General features: G+C 41.9%; 1 protein-coding gene across 3 annotated transcripts in view; it reads left to right on the top strand.

Annotated features, from left to right (window-relative positions):
• ROR1 (receptor tyrosine kinase like orphan receptor 1) overlaps nt 1-26,667 on the top strand; it is a 406,019-nt gene that overhangs the window by 336,260 nt on the left and 43,092 nt on the right. For all 3 annotated transcript variants that reach the window (XM_031002544.3, XM_063698055.1, XM_055364815.2), the window contains one exon: nt 25,522-25,649. In XM_031002544.3, coding sequence (XP_030858404.1) covers nt 25,522-25,649 — 128 coding nt within the window. The remainder of the gene's footprint in view (nt 1-25,521; nt 25,650-26,667) is intronic.

Raw genomic sequence — 26,667 nt, 5'->3', positions numbered from 1 at the left:
AAAATCTGTGGAGTAAAAAGCTGATTACAAGTAACAAAATCTTCCTTTTTTCTCCCTTGTTCCTAAGTGTTAGACCTGGATTCACTTGCCACAACTTACAAACCAATCAAATGTGATGATGTTTAAGACTTGCTTACAGTGGTTTCCCCAAAGCTAATCAATGAAAAGTCTTTACATTCCACAAACTAGTCAGCTTTGCAGCAACAGCCTCACCTTCTTGGGGAGGCACATGATGTGAGTCACACAATTTTCACGCCAGCCCAGAGCGTTGGGTGCCATTACAAAGCCATGGGTGTCTTACATGAATGGGAGCCTCGTGGGGGGGTTGAAGAGGCTGATCTGATCTGTGGTTCCTCAATTCAGAGGACATGAGCTTTTGAAAATAGGCCTTTCTAGGTGGATTGGCCTGCATGTCATAGTTTACACATACTGAGTGCTGATCATATATCAGTAATTGTTCTAAGTTCCATTGTGGGTGAGTGCTATTGTGATGTGCTATTGTGTGTGTACTATTGGGTAAGTGCTATTGTGATGTTTATCAGATCCTCATCATAACCACATGAAGCAGTAAAGGTATTATCTCCAACTGGGGCACAGAAAAAAAAAGTTAAGTTGTCCAAGTCACATAGCTAGTAAGTGGCAGGCCTAGAATTCCAACCCAGACATTCTATCATGATTACTAGTGGCCACGAATCAGATGATTATAGTAACTTGTCCTGGACTTGGGAGAGCTATATGCTGACTCATAGAGCCCCAACAGTGTCTTAATTGATACGCCCAGTGGTTTCTTCTCAGTCAGCAGTGAACTTTGTAGAATAGGATGCAGCTGGTTACCCTTTCATAGCATCTTTCACCCTTTTTTCCACCTCTTTGAGACTCTTTTTAGTGTGCTTTGTTGACTTCTCTTCCTCTTTCAACCTCATATTTGTGGATTCCCCCACAAGTTTCTGTCCCTGCCCTTCCTCCTTCCCTCACCATCTAATCTCATCTGCATACCCAGTGTGCTCATCAATTCTTATAGGTTCAACTGGCAGTTCTATAAGGATGACTGAAATTTATCAGCCAACCCTGACTCTTTTCCTGAACGCAAGACCTGCATTTCCAGCCTCCCATTGGACATTTCCCTATGGACAGCCTGCCAGCATTCCCTATTTCACCTCTCCACATTGCCGCACTAATTTGCACAGTAGCCAGTACATAATAAGCATGTGATAAATTGGTAAGAGATGAAAGAATGCATAATTTAATGAAACAGTTGCCACCTTCCATAGATTTAATCTTCCAGACTACTCTTACCTAAGCTACTTTCTTCCGTTTTTCTGAATCCCCTCACTTAACCCTGCTCTCAGGTGCCCCTCAACCTGCATCTTGTGTTTCTCTTTGTTCTGGTGCCTGTTTTCTTCTCTTCTACACTCTTTTATAGTTATTTCTGTAAATGTCTTTTCTATTCAAGAATGTGCATACATTAAGGGAAGAGATTGTATTTTCTTCATTGGTTTTCACTAAATAGCCTAACACCGTGCATTTCACAAAGGGGTACACCATATCTATGGAAAGAGTGAATCAGTGAAAGTAGACATAGCACTCTGCAGTTTACAAAGGGCTTCACAGGTACCATCCCTATATTCTGCAGTAGGCCGAAGAGATAGCCGTTGAGTCATTAGCCACATTGTACAGATGAGGAAGCTGCAAGTTAGTGTGGTTGTTAATGGTCCAGAATCTCACTGCTCTTAAGTTTCCAAGCCATTCTTATGATTTTAAACTGGAAGGCAGATCATCCCCTCATCATGACTTTCTCCCCCATGTACTTGGGAAAAATGAGGGAGAGAGACAAGAGAACTTTGGGGTGAAAACTCACATTGGGAACAATTACAAGTGTGTCTGATTTGGTAGCTTGGATGTTACAACCACTCATCAGTTTTCATGTGTCTTCAAAGACCCTCATTTGAAGCTCCTAAGAACAGCTCACTTCAGAAGAGACCCAGGTACCAATTTATTCTGGAGAGTTCCAGTGTTTCGTCCTAAAAAAAAAAAAAAAAAAAAGAAAGAAAGAAAAAAGAAAGCATAAAGTTTAAAAAGATCCAAGGATTTTTCTTTTGGAATCTGACATATCTGGGTTGGAGGCCCAACTTTAACATTTAACAGTCGCCTCCCTGCCCCCATCTATAAAATGAAGATAAAAACACTCTTACTCGTGGTGATATATGTGGATTAAAAGGATAAATTTTAAAGTGCTTGGCATGACTCCTGGCATGGGAACTCAGTCCATTTTCTCCCTCTGCCCCTGAATTGTGCCTCTGCCTTTAACTCCTTCTATATGTGGGACCATGACCGGTGAACTTGGGGCCAAGATGAGACTCACCTACCAGGGGTAGAGAGTAGAAAGCCCAAGCTGATGACTGAAGCTGGAAGTGTCAGCTTCTTGCACAATTGCTGCCCTGTTAGAGCCGCTTGAGGCCATCTCAACGTGCAACATGACTGACATGCAGTTAGGTCATTGAAATCACACCATCGGAATTCTTCAGCTTAATATGTCGCTTCTTAGAAAGTTAATGCCCTTTTGATACTATCAGCATGAAATGTTGAGAAGCAACGGCTCAAAGGCTTAATTTTAGAAGAGAGAGAGAGCAGTTTCTAAAGGAGTGACTGATGGGAGAGAGACTCAGTAGTTGGCTATGCAAAGGTGCCCAGGGCAGGTGTGAACAACAAAGCTGGCTTCCTGATACAGGTAGTACTGAAAGAACCCCAGCTCCACAGCCCTGCAGCACCTTTAAAGAAAGGGTGGGGGAGACATGCTTAAGCATTTTTTTTCTGCTCCACAACAGGGCCCAGGGTATTGACAGTGCTGACAGAGCAACTGAGAAGTTGTTTAGGTTGGCATTAACAAACCCGGCACATTGCCTTTTCTGATTGACACAATTCAAACGGATATCAACTGCCTTTCAGTACCACTGAGAAGTGGTGAACGATGAGGGAATCATAGGGCCATCAAGTGCATTCCTAGCAGGGACCATGAATCAGCCTTATCTTGATCCACCTCCTCTTTACACAGGGAGGTAAGCCAAGGCTCAGGACATCATCAGATATGTGATAAATCCTCCATTAACTGGAATAGTCAGTTAACAAGACTTGTTTGCCTTTTATATTGTTATAGTCCAATTTTGGTTAAGTAGAGGTAAAATAGGTAAAAATAAGATGGTTGTTTTGTTGTTGTTGTTGTTTGTTTGTTTGTTTGTTTGTTTTTGAGACAAGATCTCACTCTGTCACCAGGCTGGATTGCCGTGGTGCGATCATGGCTCACTGCAGCATCTACCTCTTGGACTCAAGCAATCCCCCTACCTCAGCCTCCCGAGTAGCTGGGACTACAGGCACGTGCCCAGTTAGGTTGGGATTTTTTCATTGAAGTGATTTTAAGTAATATGTACAGTTTCACATCTGGTACCTTGCTCCACCATTTACTAACTAGGTGACCTTGGACACATTTCTTTATTTTTATTTTTATAACTTGCTCTGTTGCCCAGGATGGAGTGCAGTGGTGCAATCATAGCTCACTGCAGCCTTGAACTCCTGAGCTCAAGGGATCCTCTTGCCTCAGCCTCCCGAAGAGCTGGGGCTACAGGCACATGCCACCATGCCTGGCTAATTTTTAATTTTTAATTTTTTTTTTTTTTTTTGTAGAGACAGGTCTTGTCTTATTGCCCAGGCTGGTCTTGAACTGCTGGCTTTAAGCAATTCTCCCACCCTAGCCTCCCAAAGTGCATTTCTTAAATTCTTATATATGCCTCAGTTAGTCATCTGTATAAGAGAGTAAATAGAACTTACCTCTTATGGTTGTAACAATAAATAAATAAGATAAAGTATATATATGTGTGTGTATATATATATATATCACTCAAAAAGAATAAGCACTCAATATATATTTATTTTATTAATACTGCTATTATCATCTGCTTTTGCTCTATCTCTATTCCTGCCTGATGCACCTGAAGTTTGAGCGGCATTGTAAACAGAGGGTGGCAGCATGAGCTTAGGCATTGTGTGGAACTGGATGTGAACTTGGGGAAATTGCTTCATTCTCTAAACCTCAGTTTCCTCATCTATTAAATGGGAGGAGTAATACCTGCCTCTACATGATTCTTGTATGGAACAAATAAGATCATATTTATAAAGTGCTTAATACACACCTGCCAATAAATGGTCAACATGATTATGGTTAGAATAAGGATTCTAAAAGCATTATAAAGTGCCGGATCATGAAAGATCGTAGCTCTTCATTGATGCAGTATTTATCTCTTGAGTACTTGCTTTATGCCAGATACAGAGTTTGGCACTGGGGACGCAGATTTACAATGTGTTGAAACAAATGGAAGTTTCTCGTGAACTCTTGGTCACTAATGAGATGAGACCATCCTGTTCCACTGCACTTTCAAGTTAATCCATGCTCTTCTATAGAATCCTTACATTCCAGCTGTGGGATGGCTGTGTCTCATATCTCCTCAGATCAAAAAGCATTTCTGCGAACAGCGATATTGAACATTAAACTGGCTGCATCAAACTTGAAAGGATGGGGCAGTGATTTTGTGTCACAATATTTTTAACATTATGCCTGGCGAATGTGCACATGGTAGATATAAAGGAGGTTTCCAAAGGGGAAGCTTTACTACTTGGACTTTTAAATTGCCAGGCTGCATTCTTGGGAAAGCCACATAAAAGAATACCCCTTTTTAAATGAGTATTACCTCAAAAAGTATAGCTCTTTTACGAAAGGAATATGTTGTTCTGAAGCCTTGTCCTTGATGATTTTACTGATATTGTGATGGTTATTTCAACTAACATAAGAAGGAACCTATTAGATAACAAACATTCACAGATTGCCTCTGCTTGCTGGGAATTACATCCAGCAGCTCGAAGAGCTGGGTATATTGAAAGGAAAAGGGCATTTTAAATGTATAATCTACTCTTCCCTTTGGCACCAATCCGTGTAGTGAGACAACACTTGGCTGGGACTCGGGATCTGGCCCTGGCTTCCATTCTGCCATGACTTTGAGAGGAAACTCAAGTTCCGCCTTGTCCAGGAAGTCATCCCTGACCACCCCAGCCTACGGTGGATTTTCCTGCACTGAATCTGTTACACTTAGATTCCATGGTATATGATTTAACACATGGCCTCTCATATGAAATAACATATGAAATGTTATTTCAACATTTTATATCTTGTCTCTCCAGAAACGTTACATGCTCCTTGAGGGAAGAAATCAAGTCTAACCTGCCTTTTGAACCCTCTATGTAGTGCTATAAAATAAATATGTCCTCAACCAAGTCCTGATTGACTAAGAAAACCAGTGATTGGTCAATGATGTTACTTTGTCTTCTGCTAAACATTTTTGGGGCAGGGGATAGAGGGGTGTGGGAGAATGGGAGTTCAACTCAGAGGAAACTTAGTAAAGAGGAAAAGACATAACAGACCTGGTATTGAGTCCCCATCTGGCCAATTAATCACCAAGTTATCAAATAAAGCCTATTTGATCTCTTCAACCTCATTTTTCTCATCTTTGAAATATCTGCCTCTTAGCATGATTTTGAGGATCAAATAGAGATAATATATGGAAAATTCTTTGTATGCAGGAGCCCACTTTGTAGTGTTATTCATTGCTTCAATTTTCAATTTGGCTTGGGTTAAGAAAAAAGGTATTTTTTTTTCTCTCAAACCAGTGAGCGGGGGAAGAATGATAAAAATCACATTTTCTGAAATTACTCTAGCTTATGTAAGAAGTTCGATCTGCCAGTATTTGCCTTTTTCTCAAATCACCTGCTGCATGCCACACACCTGATTTGTCTGTTGTGTTCATGTAGGATTTTGTAGCTCACAAAAGCATTTTCACATGCATTATCATACAAAAACCCTGTGATACAGGCACTGTGGAAGTAAGTATTCCCATTTCATTGATGAGCAAACTGAGACTCACAGAGGCTTTAAAAATGCCCCAACATCACCCTATCAGGCTGACAATGCCTGCCTTCCTCCAGCCTTGTCCTCTTTCCACAACATCACACTGGTTCTCCTGTACAAATATTAGGCAGCTCCCACAAGACATTCTCAGTCACAGACATGATCACCATCTACTTCCTAGTCAAGGAGATCAGTTCACTAGCATTTTGTCTTCATACAAATAATTAAAACAGGGGCTGGGTACCTCGGCCCATGCCTGTAATCCCAACACTTTGGGAGTTCAAGGCGGGGAGATCACTTGAGCCCAGGGATTTGAGACCAGCCTGGGCAACATGGTGAAACCTTTTCTCTACAGAAAAAACACACAAAAATTGCTGGGTTTAGTGGTGGGCACTTATGGTCCCAGCTACCCGGGAGGCTAAGGTGGGAGGATCACCCGAGCCCAGTAGGTCAAGGTTGCAGTGAGCTGTGATTGTGCCACAGCACTCCTGCCTGGGTGACAGCATGAGACCCTGTCTCAAAATAATAATAATAATTAAAACATTCAAGCAAGATCCCATTCAGTTTATAAGTCATTAGTAATTCATAATAAACGTAAACATTGGAAGCCTGGCCTTTCTGTATTTAGCAGTATAGCAAAATCGTTAAGAATTAGATGGACCTGGCCGGGTGCGGTGGTTCACGCCTGTAATCCCAGCACTTTGGGAGGCCGAGGCAGGCAGATCATGAGGTCAGGAGTTCAAGACCAGCCTGGCCAACACGGTGAAACCCCATCTCTACTAAAAATACAAAAATTAGCTGGGCATGGTGGTGCATGCCTGTAATCCCAGCTACTCCGGAGGCTGAGTCAGGAGAATTGCTTGAACCGGGACTCGGGAGGCAGAGGTAGCAGTGAGCCAAGATTGCGCCACTACACTCCAGCCTGAGCTACAGAGCGAGACTCCATCTCAAAAAAAAAAAAAAAAAAAAAAAAAAGAATTAGATGGACCTGATCCTAATGCTCGTTCTGATGCTCAGATCAAGGGGGAAATGAGGAGGCTTTTTAGGCCTTGGTAAATCAGAGTTAACAACACCCAGTTTACAAGCCCAGTGTTGCAGTGAGAGTGAAATGAGATAATGCATATATAGCACTTTCTCCTCTATGTGACTCATAGATAAAAGCTGTTGATATTTCAACTGTTCTGGGCTATGTAAATTTTAAAAGATTTCATGTCTAGGTGACACGTGAAGGTCCAGCACGTGGACCGTAAATGTTGTTATGGTTTGACGGTATTAATGAAACACTTCATCGTGTGTCAGCCAGCCTCACCTTGACAGGTCATCTCTGGCTGGCGTAACCCGAGGGCCAATGTGAAAAGGACATTTCACTGAGGACATGATGGGGTTGCCTTGTTTTTCTTGGTTCTTAAAGAGCCATTTCAATTAATTTTTTTCACACATATTCCTGACCCCTTGGCCTCCCAGTAGAATGCTATACGTGCACAATGGGAATTTTGGCGTTTATTGTTTATCCTCTGGGGGAATGTGGTCCCCCTTTTACTGCCTTTTTCAGCCCACTCCCCCCAGTTGAATTTTTCTGAGAGGCAGTGGAAGGGAAAGTATATACCCCCATAGTTGTATTTTTTTATCCTTATTCACAATTCTCAACAGCTTTTTAAAAGTGATGGCTGGCAGCCAGGTACAGTGGCTCACGCCTGTAATCCCAGCACTTTGGGAGGCTGAGGCAGACAGATCACGAGGTCAGCAGTTCCAGACCAGCCTGGCCAACATGGTGAAACCTCGTCTCTACTAAAAATACGAAAATTAGCCAGGCGTGGTGGCAGGCGCCTGTAATCCCAGTTACTTGGGAGGCTGAGGCAGGAGAATCGCTTGAACCCAGGAGGTGGAGGTTGCAGTGAGCCCAGACTGCGCCATTGCACTCCAGCCTGGGTGACAGAGCGAGGCTCCATCTCAAAAAAAAAAAAAAAAGTGATGGCTGGGGGCCTATAGTCTATAATCTGAACTGACCTATATCCATGGCACATGTGTTAAAGGTGGAACCATAGTAGGTCAGGACAGCCATGTAAGGTGTAGGTGATAATATCCTGACTTTGGAAATGAAGAAATGGATGCTTAAATGGCTAAGTAATTATTTAAGGCCACATGGGTAAGAAAGGGCAGAGCTAGGATTTGAACTCTGGTTTGTTTGATTCCAAAGCCCTTGCTCTTGGATACTGTGACTTAGAGTTTTTCCAATGCCACTTTCTTAAAAAGGGGTCTTCTAGAAATAAAAACTTTTAAGAAAAGGCAAACTTTCAGTGGTGGAAATGTGTGTATTGTGGCAGTCCAGTCAGGAAATGGTGTGTTATTTTTGAGAAGCAAAACCTTTTGGTGGTTCTCGACTGTTCTCCAAAGACGCAATGTGCACTGGGCCTCCACGTAGGGAACTCCCTTTGCTGAGTCTTTAAAGGAACCTACTGGCTGATGATGATTATTATTAGTAAAGCCTAATATCCAGAGAGCAGGATTCTTTCCCATGAACAGGACCATGGAAAGCCTGGAGTTGGGGGAGGCCTAGGGAGTCAACAATACAAAGGAGGCAGTAGGTTCATGGAGAGCACTGTGCGGGGGCACAGTGAGGAATTGCTACGGGGAGCCTAAAGCAGCATTGTCCAGTGGAACCACACACGTCATCTTCAGTTTTTAAGAGCTACATTTTAAAAAGTAAAAATGAATGAAAGTAATTTTAATAATCTATTTTTAACCCAAAGATCCAAAATATTTTCATTTTAATGTGTAATAAATATAAAAATATGAATGAGATATTTTATTCTTTTCTTTTTTCTTTGGTACTAAGTCTTTGAAATCCAGAGTGTATTTTACACTTACCACACATCTCAGTTTGAGCCCACCACATTCAAATGCTCAAAAGCAGGCATGTGTGGCTAGTTGCTACCATACTGGACCATGTAGGTCTAATGGTAACAACGGCACTGCAGCCTCCTTGACCCAGCAACACTCACTCTCCTCCACCCCACTTCATTTTCCTGCATACACTTAACACCTGCCAGACTATATATTTCATTTATTTGTTTATTGTCTACCTCCCAGTATTATTTAGGGTTCAGTCTAAGTTGGTGTAATAAATGGATGGATGGGTGGATGGATGGATGGAGAATGGCTTAATCAAGGTAGAAATGGATTTCCCTCCAGTCTAGAGGAGGCTCTCCATAGCTGGAAGGGTATCTCTGTTGCCAGTGTTCACATTAACATCCAGCCTCAGTCTATCTTATCCCTCTGCCAGCCTCAACCTGTAGTGTTTACCTTGTTCTGGATGGCTTCTTCAGCATTGCTCTTCATGGCCACACTCCAGTCAGGGAGATAACCCCCCTTTTTTTTTTTTTTTTGCTCAGCCCTATCTTCTTTCTTTTCTTCTTTCCCTTCCCTTCCTTCCTGTCTCCTCTCTTTCTTTCCCTGTCCCTCCCTTCCTTCCTTTCTTCCTTCCTCCCTCCCTCCTCCTCCCCTCCTTTCCTCCTTCCTTCCTTCCTTCCTTCCTTCCTTCCTTCCTTCCATCCTCCTGTTTCTTTATTTTGGTAAGGACCTGACCCAGAGGTGGTACACCTTGATCAGAAGGTAACACCTCCTTGATCAGAACATAGTCACATGACCATATCTAGCTGTGGTCTCCAGCTGGTGGTCAGTTAATGTAAGGAGTTCTACTATTAAAACTGGGAGAGAAGAGCAGATCTTGATGGACAACTAGAAGTCTCCACCACTGTCCCTCCCCCGGAATGTAAACTGCCATGAGGGCAGGGATTTTGGGATGTTTTGTTCAATGTAGTAGACCCAGCAGTGGTGTACCAAGGGCTGGGCAGTGGGAATATCCACCCTGGTGGGGAAGAGTATTTTAAACAACATTGTTTGAATTGCCGGTGCATAACGGTAATAAAAGTGGACTGACATAATTGGTCTCATTATTGTTTTTATATTATCCACAGAGTCTGCATCCAATATTGGCTGCACCAGAGCAGACTGCTCTGTTGCCCAGCCCTTGGTACACCACTGAGCCCTGGCACCTAAAATAGTGGCTACTCATAGCAAGCACTCAGTATCTGCAGAATGAACCGATAGATCTACCTCTGCCTCTTTTCCTGCCATTTCTTCCTGACTTCTACCCTTGGAGAGGCAGCCCTCACCAGGTAGTAGCCCTTATGGCATTTCATTATGGTTAGCTACTTATTCCTCTTTAAACTGTGAGCTCTTTGAGCACCAGAACCTGCACCAGCTGCCACAACCTGGCCACCAACCAGGTGCTCAATTAGTGCTAGTTGAAGGAACCAGTAAAATTCACTGAAGGCTGCTCCCCTTAGCCTCGCTTAGCCTGCATTTAGTTGACTCCAAGCAGGAATTTTCTATCTGATTCTCTTTGTTTTGTCTGAACCCGAGATGTTGAGGCTGGAAATACAGTCAAGATCCAGTTTGTGAGCTAGCTTATGAGTCAGGTTAAGGAATTTACACTGTATCCTAAAAACAGTAGGAGTCATCAATGCAATTTAACCAGGTGGAACTTTCATTAAAATGTAACTATGTGATGTGAGGATGGGGAAGAAGGAACTAATTGGCCCTTTCTCTTCAGACCTCTTGACTTCAGCTTTCTGGGGACTGGCATTTCCACTGTTCTTCCATCATTTCTGAGGGTATCATTGGTTTACCCTCTCAATCCAAATGTTCCTCTGTGGTTCCCCATTTTGATGTTTAATCTTTGAGGCATCCACTTATGTATTCATCGATCCTTCAGCAGTCATGTACTGGAAACCCTTAGGATGCATGCTCTGTAAGACAGGGCGTTCTGCCTTGTCCACTGCTGTGGCCCCAAGAGTGGGAGGAGTGGGCTGTCAGTAGGCCACCAATAAATATCTGTGTTCTGGCTAACCCCCATATGCTAGGATACTGGAGATGAGGAACTGGAGAAGGCACTTAAAGAGCACATCTGTCTGGTAGAGGACACAGAGCTGTCCTTCAAGCATTTGAACGATGTTCTCATTTCCCTGGAATCTTCTCCTCTCCAGGCTCACATCTCTAGCTCCTTCAATGATTCCTCTTGCGACATCATTTTAGTTCTCTTCCCCAACCTAGTCTCTTTGCTTTTAATGAATGATCACTGATGTATAGCCCTGATGACATCTGATGTCCACAGTGGTGCCTGATGCTCCGGGTGAAGTTGAAGTTTGACCAGTAAGAGGGAAGAAAGAATGGCTCCTCCCTCATTTCAGAGAATACATCCTAGTCACAAGTGCCCCTAATGTCACTCAGGTTTTTGATAGCTACATTCCCTCACTGATCCAGTAGAATACACTACCAACTGAGGCACCATCTTGATTAACAACAGCAAACCTCCCCTTCCTTCCTCAGTATCTCTCCTCACATGGTCTCCCATCCAGATTTGCTTTAAGCCTGCCACTCTGGAAGGGACACTAGAGATCATTTAAATAAAACACGTTATAGAACTGGTTAATAGGCTACCTCTATGTCTCTGCAAATATTCCAAGCATAGTTTGGTGAGTATAATCAAAGACCAAAACAATGTTTGATCCTCATGGAGGGACACTATGTCTTGTTATACTATTGTAAGTTCCCTGGGTTTTATTCATTTTGGCATTTAGTGGATTTGTCTTTGACATGTTGGATTTAAGGACATCATTATTCTTGGAATTTAGAAAAGAACACTGTGCCTGGCATGACATGAAGCCAACTTAGAAAACCCAAATTTGAATCCCATTTTTGCCACTTAACTAGCTGTGTGATCTTGGGAAAGTTGGTTAATCTCATAAAACCTCAGTGTTTTCATCTAATAAGGAATACTAATATAAACATAGAATGGACAGAAAAAGTGCTAAAATGTACAAACAGTTCATGTAATAACTAGTACAAAAGTTTTACAAAGGTGAACATATGAAAAAGATGTTTAACTTTACTAAGGATAAAAAACGAGGTATGATCTTAAAAAGTGATTTTACCTAGCAGGTACTTTAACAGGCACTTGTAGGCATTGAGTGCAGAAAAATAGATACTCTTCCCCATTGATGGTAGAAATATAAGTCATAACAGTTTTCTTAAAAGATATTTATAAATTCATGTAAAAACCCTGAAAATGTGCATACTTTTTACCCCAAAATAATTCCAGTTATTGTTTTGAGCCTAGAAAAATAATCATAGCGGTATATAAGGATCTATCTACAAGGATGTTTATCTCAACATTTTTATAAATAATGATAAGTTGAATATAATGGTAACTGTGTAATTGTGGTCACTAAAAGTAATATTTTAGAAGAATACTTCATAATGTGGAAAATACATATTACATTAAAAAGAAAAAACTATGTCTAGTATAATTCCAATTTGCAAAAATAATTTGTGTGTTTATATGTATGCGTACAGAATATGTGCTACATATTAACCTTAATTATCTGTGGTTTGTGGATGTAGACGATTTTAATTCCCTTCTTTGTGCTTCTATTCTTCAAAATTGCCACAACAAGTATTATTTTTAAAAGGGTGGAATGAGAATGCCCTGGGGTATCTTATAAGAATGTGATGAAAGTCTAAATTTAAATTATAAATTAAATCATGCACATTTATTGTATTATTGTTAGATATTAGACTGATCTCAAGCTTTGCCTTTCTTTTTCTCCCTTCTTCCCTTTCTCCTTCCCTCTCTGTCTCCATCTGCCCCTTTTTCTTTTCTTCACTGTCTATTCTCTCCTTTCCTTCTAGGCCTGTTTTTTTTCCTGCTCCTTCCATGGGGAGCATTGCTCAGCTGCCCCTAGGATTCAGAGTCAAATAGTTTGCTGACCCTGGTCTGAAGCTCATTTGACCAAACTGAGCAAGAAGTGCACAAGTTTCTTGCATTTCCTTCCAGACCTCTAGTAGCCCTGACACACATCCTGGACTAATCAAGACTATGTGAAACGTACGTCCATCAGTTCAGAGTTGAGCTCTTGTCATATAGGAGCAAATTACCAACTTCTCAAAAACTGCCAGGGGTGGGAGGGTGTTCTTTCCTTCTGCATCCCAAGTGCTGGATGCCTCTGCCTTCCAACACTACTCGAAAATAGCTTTGTCAAACAAAGCATGAACACTAGGAGTTTCTGACATTTTCATAACTATGAGCATATGATTTGCAGTTCATATTGAATAACGATGTAAGAAATCTGCCAAGAAAGCTCCAAATACTATTTCCAGCACTGGTTCATAACCAGTTACAGCTGCCTCACCACAGAATGTGAGCACAATAGACTACCATGTTCCATGGTCTCTTGCTTGCAAAGTTTGTATTGAGTTACTAGGAGTCATTCTAATGGGGGAAGTCACTCTCCTGGAAAGCATTTAAGATGAATAAAGTGAAGGGTTTAATGTTCTAATGAAAAAATTTGTCAATATTTAAATCAAACGTGTGAACACTAAACGTTTTTACATATGTTTGCTGTAGAGGTTTCAAGGCGGGCTTTGGCTTTCCAGACTCAAATAAAGTAGATAGATGCACTGTTAAACTTTTGAACAATGACAAAGAAAAACATGGGGTAATTGCTTCACTCAAAGCCTGCCAGGAGATTAATTGCCTAAGAGATGTATTTTGTGCAGTATCCAAAAACTGCAGAATCTACAGGAGTGTCTTGCTTTCACTAGGAGAAAACGTATGTCACCTCTCACCAAAGATGTTTATGTCTTTTCACAAACCTGTCTTTTTTCAGTCTAAAAACATTCCAACTGGAAATGACTACAAAGCTGGGAGTTGATAGGTTAGGGGTGTTTAGTAAAGCTTCAAATACTCTCATGGAGTCAGATACGATTCCGTACTACGAGCCCCACATAACAGCAACCTGGGCCCAGGGATTGTGAAGCCTTTTCATTTCTGGTTAATCAGTGGGAGAGGTGGGGAGCCATAAGCCTTCCTTGGACCCGCCAGCTCCGAAACTAAAAGACTAAAGTTGCAGGGCTTATGGGGAGTTCGCCTAGTGCACTTAAGAAATAGGGATGGAACTTGCCTTGTTCCATCTTTGGGATTGTATTCAAATGAGGGCTTGCTAAAGGCTGATGGTGTTGGAATCTGGAGGAGGTCTGTGTAGCCATAGCAGAGAAACATAGAGTGCGCTTTTATAAACATTTATTTGGTGCCTTCTACAAACCAAGTTATATGTACTAGACTCTGCTGGGAGTGAGACTGGGGTTGCATTACTACTACATGGAAAAGTAAGAACAGTTGCTGTATTTCCGGAACATTCTGCCTGGTAGAGGAACAGACTTCTCAACAAATAATAATTATACAGTGAAGGATGCTAGAGAGCACATATTTTCTCATGAACTAATCTGAAAGTTTCAGGAAAGCATCTTAAAGGAGATAAGACTGAACCGAAACTGGAAGGATGAGGGACAGAGAGCCAGGTGAAGAAAAATGAGAATGGATTTCCTGGAAGGGAAATAGCCAAGGCACAAACATCAGTGCCAGTGTGATATGTTCAGAAACTATAAGCTGTTCTTTAATACCAGGACCTGAGAACCAAGAGGGGCAATGCAGGAGACTGGGCTGAAGATGTCCACGGGGCAGTTATATAGGGACCTTGTGATTGCTGTTAATGTGCTAGGACTGTTGCCAGTGGACTTTATACAGTAGAGAGTCACTGAACATTTGTAAGAAAGAGATAATGCAATCTACCTATTAGCTCTTCATTCCATGGCAACAGGAAAGATCAATTTACAGGCCAAGAATGGAGGTAGAGAGACCAGTTAGGAGACTCCTGCAGCCATCTTGGTGGGATATTTTGAGAGCTTACACTAGAGTAACCGTAAAAGGTTAGAATTGGAAAGAACATATTATACAGTTCAACTTCCATATTATACAAATGGAGTAAGTGAGGACAAAGAGGGTAAGTGACCTATCCAAGGTTGTATGGAAATAACCTTGTTGGCAGCCAAAGTGGGACCAAGACCCTGGTCTTCTCATTTCCAGTCCGGTGACTTTTCCACTCCGCAATGCCAAGTTCAGTCCCAGCATCATGCTTCAGTTAGGGAATGCCCTAGAGAAACTTGAAATGTACTTGGCTGGCATTTTTCCTGGCCATATCTAGGAAGTGAGAACAGTCCTTGTTGGATGGAGGGACCTTGAATCCAGCCAGGCTGCCTGGGAGGGATCTTTTTCTGTTCATTATCTTTCTGGCTTTAGGTACCTCCCACATCTTCCACCCTCTTCTTCTCCTCTAAAAATCCTTCTTCAGCCATTGCTTACAAATTCTCTCCCTTCTGCTGCGTCTAGGCAGTGTAGAACAAAACCTAGCACCTTTTTTCAAGTTTGTTTCCTCAATATTTTAATCTAACTATTGTATCATTGTTAAGCACTTGGGCAATTTTGAGGGTGAATAATCCAATAAAATCGAACTGTTTCCATCTAAACTCCTTCCACACTTTACATGGCGGTGTTATTTGTGCAAATACTGTTTTGTGTTGTCTCTTTTTCACTAAATCATATATGTACACATTTCAAAGCTCTTGGCTTTATTATATATTTCTTATAATGGACACTGCAAGAAATTTGGAGCAAGACCTAAGGTTTTGGGAAAGAGACTTAATCTCTGGACCTAATTCTTCAACTATAAAATGGAGATAATGCTACCTACCTTGAGGGGTTCCTGGTACAAGGTAGGTGTATAGTAAGCTTTCATCTCTCTCTCTCTTTCTCTGTCTGTCTCTCTCTGTCTCTCTCCTCTTTCTCTTTCCTCTGTGTGTGTCTGTCTCTTTCTCTGTCTCCTCTCTCTTGGTTGCTTCTGGTTTGGGGCAATGTAGTATTTTCATAAACATGTATGATCACAAATTATATCCATGCTGAAAGTCAAAGGTAATTTTTTTGATGTCTACCTCGAGGCCTAGAATACTGTTGAGCATAGAATAAAATCTCAATAGGGCATAATGGTAGGAAGAAGAAATGAAGAGGAGAAAAAGAAGAAACCATCTTAACTTGAAAACCAAATTAGCTGAGATGCTCGTGAGCTTCCAATCTCATACAGGCATTCTAATAACAAGTATTCACTTACTGTGGACCCAAGAATGGCCAGATGGCTTGTGAAGAACATCAGCCTCAGCAATCACACAGATTTCCACCTTAGATGGCCTTTTGCAGCCTTTGGAGGATGGATTGGAAGAGTGGAAGGTTGGAGGCAGGGCTCACAGTGAGGGGCAGCTGAGAGGTGGTGGGACCTGAGCCATGAGGCAAGAAAGTGGTCAAATTCAAGAATTCCTTTGGAAGCAAATTTAGTTTTCAAGGTTGCTACTCTTAGAAGCTGCCCCTCTTCCTCTTCTCATTATTTCTTCCATTTAGCAAAACTAAATGCATGGGGAGGCCAGGTATGGTGGCTCATGCCTGTAATCTCAGCACTTAGGGAGATCAAGGTGGGAGGATTGCTTGAGTCCAGGAGTTCAAGACCAGCCTGGGCAACATAGCACGACCCTGTCTCTACAAAAAAAAAAAAGTAAAAAAACTAGCCAAGCATGGTGGCACAAGCCTGTAGTTACAGCTACTCAGGAGGCTGAGGCAGGAGAATCACTTAAGCCTGGAAGTTTGAGGCTGCAGTGAGCTGTGATCTCACCACCGCACTCCAGCCTAGGTGACAGAGTAAGATCCTGTCTCAAAAAATAAAGAAAAATGCATGGAGAGGTTGGGTGGCTGGGGTGGGGAAGTAGAGAGATTGACTACACATTTCAGATTGCTAGAGGATCCCTCTTTGCTGCTACCACACAGAAATTAAAATAAAAAGTGGGAGAGATTTAATTCACTTATTGAACATTTATTTATTAAGTATCAACAACTTGACACTTAATAGGCACTATTCTGGCCATTAGGGACATAGTAGTGACCAAAACAAAGTTCCTAGTCTCATGAAGTTTGTTTATAAACAATAAACAATTGAATATATCAATACAGAGTATGCCTGATGAGACTAAATATTAACACAAGAGGTAATAATCAAGTAAGGGTCGGGGGGAAGTGGCAGGGCATGAGGTCAGAGAGGCAAGGTGAGGCAGGAGAAGATGATGTAAGGATATTGTAAAGATGCCAGTTTTACTTAGCATGACAAGGGAAGCCTTTAGGAAGATTGAAACAGAGGAGGAACAGGACAAATCTGTGCATTACAAATTAATCATTATTTTAATGTGAATTGCTGCTTCTGCCATTATAAAAATTTGTAAGATTCTACCTGTGACATGGGCATCTCTGTATTGCCTTTGGGTGGGTGCTGGAGTTGAGGGTACAGAGAGGCATTAAACTCACCATTGCTTTTTACGGAGGCCAGTAGTCTTATTTTAACCACCATCAGCAGAAGGAATGGGAAACAAAACTGAGATGATACAGAAAAGCAAGAATTGGGGATTGGGTTTCACCCCACTTCTGAGTAGTAAGATGAAATTAAAACCCTTCTAAGATGTCCCTGAATTCCATTTACCACTCTTTCCACAAACCTTCTCTTTTTCAATTCATGCCCAAAGGCATAAAAGGAAAGAAAAAAAAAATCAAAGCAATTCCAGTAACACCTGTGGTAGAAAATCTGCCTAGATTGTTACGTGTGAATTTCATATTATTCTAAAGTCCCATTATTCTTAATAGGCAATTTTAGGGGGTGGTTTGAATGCCTGATATTTGGAGAACTGCCAAAGCACATCCAAGGGGTCTCTAATAAGAACTTGGGGGTGCTGAACTCGGGGACTCCAAGTGTCACCTATGCATTTCCAGCTTCAGCCTAACCTTGGGGGCAAAGCAGGCCCTTAACAGAGGAAAAGTAAAAACAACCAAAGCATTCTTAGAAGGTGCAAGGCCGCCCTATCATGAAAACCTCAGTAAATTGAAGACAGTAAAAAATCACTCATTCTTTTGATTAGCAATCTTCTGTATTCTTGCAAATACTGTACTAGTGCAGTCCTATCATTTCAAATGTGTGTTTAAATAGGAATAAAATATATTACACACATAATTTTCCCTCAAATTACGTTTGTGAGATACAAGCCTGGGTAATTCTGCTCCTGTTCCAAGTGAAATGCAAACCCTTGTGTTTCCAAACATCACTATGAGGCAAAGCCAATATCTTCCCTTTTCTGAGTTGGACACAAGTAACTCTTACGTGCTGCTCTGGAAACTATGACAGAACGTTATTCATCTGTTTGTTTTAATAGCCAAGGGAAAAAAACTTCAAAATTTTGATTTAATTTTTTAAAGAAAAAAGGTGGTATGAAACAGGTCGAGGGACTCTTTAGCTAAGTGAATAAATGTTAACCAAATTGTCACTGACCAGATGTGGGAACCAGCATGTGATATTCGACACAGTCACCTCAAAATTGCTTATGCTTACAAAGGCATTCCAATAAAAGAAAAAGGGATGTAAGGGTTAGCTGAATTCTCAACCCTATAGATTTAAGGCTTCTCTGTGGGTCGTTGGCCCTCTGGGTTGACATGCCTTGATTGGCTCCGTTTGAAAACTGACCTTAAAGGTCAAGTATGTTAACACGTACTTTTTGATGCCCACTTTCAGACCGGTCTTTAGAAAGCAGAGTTTGTGAGATAGCTTCAGGATCACATATTTAACCTGTAATCTCTTGACCACAGCCAGCCTGAGGCGAAGTCTCCTTTTGGTGCTCCCGACAGCTCCCCTTCCTGGATCCTCACCCTCCCCAGCCATCCCTTTCCTTGTCTCTGCCTATACCTGTCCAGAGATGCTCCCTCTCCCAGGGCCATCATTTCAAGGTGTGTGCAGCTAGGGCTGATAAGATTTAAATGATGCCCCCTCCTCCTGGTTAGCAGTTAACTAAGGTTGCTTCCAGGCTTGAAGTCTCCTCCGGAAGAGGAAGGAGGTGGGTTGGAATAGGAGGTAACTTTTCAGACCACCTCCAATTATAATCTGTTCTTAAGGTTTCTATGTCTCTGATCTTCTGTCTACATTGGAATAATTCTGCATCTTTTACTTGGATCCTTAATTTTATAATGTAGCCCCATTTTTATTAAAAGCCAGGGCTAATTTTACCTTGAGAGATCTGTTTGCCCCTCCCAAGGGAGAAGAACGCTGCCTCTGAAGTGGGAAGCTTCACACTCAGCTCGAGGTTACTAGAGCCATTATGTGGCCATGCTTTTAACCAGATCTGCTAATAGGTGGCCCGATTCACAAGTTTTAAAAAGGGATGTTTTCCATTTATTCATGGCCGTGATGGTCTTTTGGGAAAGGATTAGTAAGTTGTGTTTGCTTGGGTAAAGAGAAATTACTATCCACATGACAGAAAATAACTCCCACTTTAATAAACTGCTCACTGAGCAAACCTATGGACCCTCCATCTCTTTGAGCTGTGTGATGACTTTCCTTCAAGGGTTTTAGGGGCAGCCATCTTGATGTGATTTCCTCTCCATGGCTCAAAACAGGGTGTATGAAAGGGGCTGGGGGGATAAATTCAGAGGTCAGAGGTGTTGGGCTATTTATTTCACTGCTCTCTGTCCCTATGAGGCTGCCATGCTGTGGGATTGCCAAGTCACTGTCCCCGGCATTCCATTTGAAGAGCCATGAGAATCAGAACAAAAGAACCTGCTGATACTGAGTAAACTGCTCATGCTTATATCAGATTAGTCTGCTTGGAAGTGACTTACAAAGCTACCCCCACGACCTCCCCCACCTTGAGGCCTGAATTTGCAACCATTGGCCCTCTCCCAGGGTCCCTCTACCTTGGCGCTTGTGTAAATGATATTTTTTTTTAATTAAGGTGGAATTCACATAACATAGAGTTCACCATTTTATTTTATTATTTATTTTGTTGTCGTTATGTTTTAGAGAGATGGTCTTGCTCTGTCACCCAGGCTGGAGTGCAGTGATGTGATCATGGCTAACTACAGCCTCAAACTCCTGGACTCAAGCAATCCTCCTGCCTCAGCTCCCTGAATAGATAGGACTACATGTGTGTGCCACCATGCCCTGCTAATTTTTTTATTTTTATTTTTGTAGACACAGAGTCTCACTATGTTGTCCAGGCTGGTCTTGAACTCCAGGCCTCAAGCGATCCTCCCACCTTGATCTAAAGTGCGGGGATTATAGGCATGAGCCACTGCACCCAGCCAGAATTAACCATATTAAAATGAATAAGTCAATAGTAGTTAGTATATTCATAATGTTGTATAACCGCCACATCTGTCTACTTCCAAAACATTTTCATCATCCCAAAATAAAATTCCTTGCCCGCTAAGCAGTTACTTCTTATTCCTCCCTGTCCCCAGCCCCTAGCAACCACCGATCTGCTTTTCTCTAAAGACTTACCTATTTTAAATATTTCATGTAAATGGGATCATACAATATGTGCCCTTTTTGTTCAGCTTATTTCACTTAGCATGTTTTTGAGGCTCTCTCACATCGTAACCTGTTTCAGTACCTCATTCATTTTTCGTGGCTGAATAATATAGTCTATTGTATGTATCTACCACGTTTTGTCTATCCATTCATCTGTTGATGAACACCTGAGTTGTTCCCACCTTTGGACTATTGTGAGTAGTGCTGCTCTGCACATTTGTGTACAAGTGTGTGTTTGAGTACCTGTTTTCAAATCTTTGGTTTAAGTGAGATTTTACAGTCAGGAAAGTCCCTCTGCATCCATTCTCTTCTCATTAAGAAGAGGTAGGAGGCCCGGCGTGGTGGCTCACACCTGTAATCCTAGCACTTTGGGAAGCCAAGGCAGGTGGATCATCTGAGGTCAGGAGTTCAAGACCAGCCTGGCCAACATGGTGAAACCCTGTCTCTACTAAAAATACAAAAATTAGCCAGGCATGGTGGCACACACCTCTAATCCCAGCTACTCAGGAGGCTGAGGAAGGAGAATCGCTTGAACCCAGGAGGTGGAGGTTTCAGTGAGCTGAGATCGCGCCACTGCACTCCAGCCTGCGCAATGGGAGCGAGACTCCATCTCAAAAAAAAAAAAAGAGAGATAGGCATTTTAACTGAAATTATCCCCAAAAAGAATATTTTAGGGCCAAATTTGTCAGTACCCATCGGTTCAGCTATGTCTGCCCATGCCCTGTATATTCTGATGAGGAAGAAAATCGCTTCCAATTAGAGGATACTCCCAGTATGGAGAAGGGTCCACGTTGGTGGGCTACCCTGGGACAGTCTTCTCATCTCTTCTGGTTCTATTGGCCTGTCAGTGGTAAGGTGGGCGCTAAACAGATAAAATAGTATATGAAACTGGAAATCTGTGGAATGGTTTGATGAAAGTACTGGGAATGGGTGGGGTTAGTGAGTGACTAACTTTCCAGGGAAGGTAGGGGCATTTGGGTCTGAAAGATGAGAACATTCACAAGGAGAACGAGGGGGTGGAGGGCATGCCAGCCCTAAGGATGAGCATGGGTCAAACCATGTCCGCATCGAAGTGCATCCTGTGGTTTGAGACTAGCAAGATCATCCACATGACTAATACCATCAGGCTTGTAGGCTTGTCTGGCAGGGAAGGAAGCTGGAAAAACTGGCAAGAACTAGATTATGAAGTCTCTGCAGAACAGCATTTCCTTTCCTTGCTCTGCAGCGGTTCCTAGATGGGCACTCCTTTTGCTGCCGCACTGTTCCACGATCCCTCTTACCACTCTTCAAATATCCTTCATAAGCTCCTTGCCCTGGAGAAGGAGGAGACCCTGGAGGTGGATTACAGACCACATTTGTGTTTCCCAATCCCATGGCAGAGAATATGGCAGGTTGTAGAGGCTGGCAACATGGTAACTCAATTATCTTTATGAGAAACATGAGTTCCCATCACAAAGCACCCCTGCACCTTGACATCATGGTGAGGCAGCGGCGCACGCTGGTGCCAGCCACTGTGATGAATGGCCAAATTCCATTTGCCCTTTCACAATGCACTTTTCTTCTCCATTGAATGCAGCCTTGGGCACGCTCATTGCAAGTGCCCTTGCACTTTTGCTACCTTGCCACTTGCTTCATGTTTTTAATTTGCTGAGCATGGAGTAAGGCAGGAAGACATCAATGATGAAAGAAGTGTGAGCTGGAAAAAAGCATAAAGCTGATTAATGCTGGAGGAGCATTTGTTCCCCTCCAGCCAAAGCCAGTGGGGAAAAATGGAAAAGAAAGAAATGTGTTTTTGACTTTATGTTTAAAAGAAAACCTTTTACCACCCAGCATGCACCAAAGCTTCTCCACAGCAGAAAGCCCCTGTAAGCAGTGCAAAAACTCCATTGCCAAGCCACTTGGAAAGAAGTTATAGAGTGTGGTTAGAAACACTATTTAGAGCAAATCTAGCTCTTCTACTTGCTGCGTAACTTTGGATAAGTTCTCTGTGCTTTCTGAGTCTCACTTTTCTCATCTGTAGAACAGGAATAATTACATCTTTACCTTTTTTTATAAGATTGTTGTTGGGATTAAATGACTTAGTATCTGTTTTGTAAGTATATAAAACTTAGCAGTATCTGATACAGAATCAAGACTCGTGATAAGGTCTCTTTCTCGAGTAGGCTGATTTAACTAAGAGTAGTATTGAAACGCAGAACATAGTTACAGACCTAACAACATGGGATAGTGGCCTCATCTTGAGTTTCAGTTTAAATCCTAGCTCCACCACAGACTGACTTTGTGAATTTGAGCAAGTTACTTAACTTCTCTGAATTTGAGTTTCTGTCTCGTAAAATAAGGATAATAGCTCATCAGGGGCTGCTTTGAAGAAAGCACCTAACACAGCACCCAGCCCAGAGCAGCAGACACTTAATACATGTTTGGTTTTTTTCAGTGTTGTGGTTCTCAACCACATTCAAATCACCTGATAGGTTTCTTTAAGCATAGATACCTAAGCCTCATCCCCAGAGACTATGATTTAATAGGTCTAAGGTGGGGCCTGGGCATTCGTATTTCCTAAGGCTTCTCAAGGAGATTCTTTCATTCTTTTTTTTTTTTTTTTTTTTTTTTGAGATGGAGTCTCACTCTGTCACCCAGGCTGGAGTGAAGTGGCATGATCTTGGCTCACTGCAACCTCCACCTCCTGGGTTCAAGTGATTCTCCTACCTCAGCCCCCTGACTAGCTGGGATTACAGGCACCTGCCACCACACCCAACTAATTTTTGTATTTTTAGTAGACATGGGGTTTCACCATGTTGACTAGGCTGGTCTTGAACTCCTGACCTCAGATGATCCACCCGCCTCGGCCTCCCAATGTGCTGCCAAGGCGATTCTCATAAGGAGCCAAGACAGAACCACTCCCCAGCAGATAACAGTACATACTGGTTTTGCGGCTTTTTTGTGTTCTTTTTTAAAAAATCTGTCTCCCAGGAGACTGAACAGGATAGTAGGAATTCTGGGAATAGTCAAAAATTTAATACACCTGCAGTTCTAAGCCTTTGATAAGAAATGTGCAGCCAAGGAATTGCATTCCATTTTATTCTGAAAAAAAGTATTCAAAGAGTCTTTTTAAGAGTCTTGAACTGGAAAGGTGGTAAGAAGTTTAGCCTAAGCCTCACACGTAAAATATGGGAACTCCCAGTAGGTTGGGGATTTATATCTGGGGGTAATTCCAGGGTTTTGTCCTCCCAAGAGATATAAATTGAAGCCTTGAGAGTTTAATGTGGGGGAGAAAGAAGTGTTCTCATAATGACACCTTAAAAATCCAGGGCTCTGCTAATGCCTAGGGATAGAAAAGCATCTAGGGATAGAAAAGCATCATCTGTCATAGCAGGGGGGTGGCATGGGGGTGTATTCTGGTCTCTGTACTTAGGTTTCCAAGATCCAAGTGTAGGTCATCAAGAACCTTCTTCCTCCCCATAGGTTTATGGTATTAGTTACCCAATAAAAGTTGGGTTAATTTTACAACCCAAGTAAAATTTAAGCCAAAAAGGCTTCAGCATTACTCTAGGATTTATGAAAGTAAACATGTGGAGTGCTTGCAGGATTGTGCAACAGTAAAATTTCAATGTCTTTATGTCAGGTATATGATATATTCATTTGTATGTGTATTTAAAGGTTAAGTTTTTAAGAGCTTTGCAACACAAACTATTTTCAGGACTAAACTGAAGATACTTCCCCCACTTTCACCTTTAAAATGATTCTTTTAATGAGTGGGAGTAGAGAGAAGCAGAAAATTAGTGTCCTATCAGGTGATTTTTCCACTTGGTTTGCTGCTATGCTTTGACTTTCTAGACTCCTACGCTAGACCTTCAAGCTGGGAAGTGAGCACCACAGCACTAACCGCAGTGCCTCTTACGATGTGGGAGCTTAGTAAATAACTGTCTTTTAAATAAATGTCCCTTTGGTCATTGTAAATACTTTAAGAATAGCCATATATTATCTCTACAATTTAAAAAAGCTTTTACATTATCTGATGGGATCGTAATGACTTTCCCATGTAGGGCAGAGAAGTCAGTTACTGTGTCCAACTTGTAGATGAGAAAATTGTGGCTCAGAGGGCTCAGACAGCTTGCCTAAGGATGCCCAAATGTTAAACTCAGGAAGAGAATTTTGTTCTCCTGACTTTGCTCTGAGGGATTTTTACTTAGAAGAAACCAAAGGGGAAAAACGGTGTATTTTTTTTTTTTTTTTGAGATGATATATTGAGGAGGAGCATCCAGGGTTGAAGTCAACTTATATCCGTGGCAGGCAGACTTTGGTTTGGCTATGGTCTGCCTTTGAGAAACAGCTGGATGTTCTGCACTCGAGGGATCTTGTGCTCATCGTAGGCCCTCGTGGGAGATGGTAGCCTCTGCCCTTTCAGGTTGAGCCTGCCATCTTGGGTCTTCATCTCCAGCCTTAGATCTCCAGTCCTTTTACCTGGCACATGAATCATGTCATTTTTGGCATCCCTCTGTCTTCAAGATGAAATCTATTACCCCTCCTTATAAAAAAAGTCTTATAATTTTGAGGCCGCAAAATTTTAATAAGACTATTTTTTTAAATTGTAGAGAAGCATGAAAGCAAACTTTCCATGGACATTTTCTCTAGATTTCCTTGGATTTAGTGACTCAATTCAAACTCTCCAGACTATGGTTTGCCCTGGTCCTCTTTGGGCAGGGTAGAGATAATGGAGGTTCAGCAGTGAAGAGTCACCTAACTGGGCTGCCCTCGGGTTTCTTTCCAGCTGCACCCGGCTTCTCACCCCATGGATCCCCCTAATTGACATGTCAGTTGGAGTGGATCTGGTCGCCCACGCCTTTGTAGCAAATGAAGCAGAAATAATCTGTGCTTAAAAAACAAAAAACTGTAGAACATGTGCCCAGATTTCCAACTCATTTCCTCTTTACTGCTATAACTACATCATCTTCCAGCCCACCACCAGCTGCGAAAATAAAAGCATTTTCTCCCATATTTAAGGATGATTTTGTGCTTCAGGATGACTTTCTGGGGGTGTAGGAAACTTGACCAATGTGACCAACAGATGTTTTAAGAACTGAGCAAAAGCCCAATTCCTTAGCCCAGTCTTTTGTATATTGTGCCCAACTGTGCCCCCTAGTGACTATTTAGGGTATCGCGCAGTCAGAGCTTGCTGTGCCCTGTATGTATGTGGTGCATCAGCTAATGTCTGTCTATGCTTTCTTTCAGAGATGAGTATGAAGAAGATGGATTCTGTCAGCCATACAGAGGGATTGCATGTGCAAGATTTATTGGCAACCGCACCGTCTATATGGAGTCTTTGCACATGCAAGGGGAAATAGAAAATCAGATCACAGGTAGGTAGCACCAATGAAATTATATTTGTCCCTTGAATAACTATTTTTCTCACCAAAAGTTTTATTGAGCTCCTCTCTTGACAAAGGATTAAGCTCAGCATGGAGGTTGGGAGCAGGACCATAAAAAAGCATGAGACATGATCTCTGTGCTCTGGAATTTACATTAAAGTAATTTATTGAAGGTTGCTCTTAGAGGAAAAGGAAGCTTTGTGAAATCTCACATTCATTCAAACACTCAATAAATATTATTAAGTGCTTTCACCGTACCAGGAACTGAACCTGGATGGGAGAGATGATGGTGTGTAAATAAGCCAGGTACGTCTCTGCCCTCACAGAGCTTACTGTTTAGAAGCAACGTGATGTTGACTGAGAGGGGATGAATTTAGAGTTTAGAATTCTGGACACTCATCCCAGAACTATTATGACAGTGAACTTTGGGGAAATCGCTTACTTTCCCAAAAAGTCCCCTTCTTCATCTGTGAAATGAGTGATGAAGCAAGATGACCATTGGTCTCTTCTTGCTCTAGCTTTCAATATTTCACTCTTCATTTTTCTTAATTGAAAGTATCCTTTTGATAGAAATCTAGTAGCGAAGCACTTACTAGCACACATGAGTTAAAGTAGCATAGGCTGCCTCATAGGATTTTGCACGCATCGTTCTGGTGGTTACAGCAGCTTTGTCCCCTTCCATTAGTGTAGTTATGATGCCTCTGTGTCACGTATCCTTTGCAATCCATTCACATTGTCTTCATGACATTCTAATGAGGTTGCCATATCTAGCAAATAAAAATTCAGGATACCCAGTAACATTTGAATTTCAGATAAACAACGAATAATTTTTTAGTATAAGTATGTCATAAATATTTATCTGAAATTAAAATGTAACCGTTGTCTTTTTCTTTATCTGGCAACCCTAGGGTCTAGGAGAGGTAAGAACAAACCCAAGGCAGAAATATAGAACAGCAAAAGGCCCAGAAGCTATGTGGAAGCTATGTGCTATGAGGAATGTGAAGGAACT

This window comes from Gorilla gorilla, chromosome 1 (assembly GCF_029281585.2).
Source record: "Gorilla gorilla gorilla isolate KB3781 chromosome 1, NHGRI_mGorGor1-v2.1_pri, whole genome shotgun sequence".
Taxonomy (NCBI): domain Eukaryota; kingdom Metazoa; phylum Chordata; class Mammalia; order Primates; family Hominidae; genus Gorilla; species Gorilla gorilla.
This window is presented reverse-complemented; position numbering and strand designations above follow the sequence as displayed.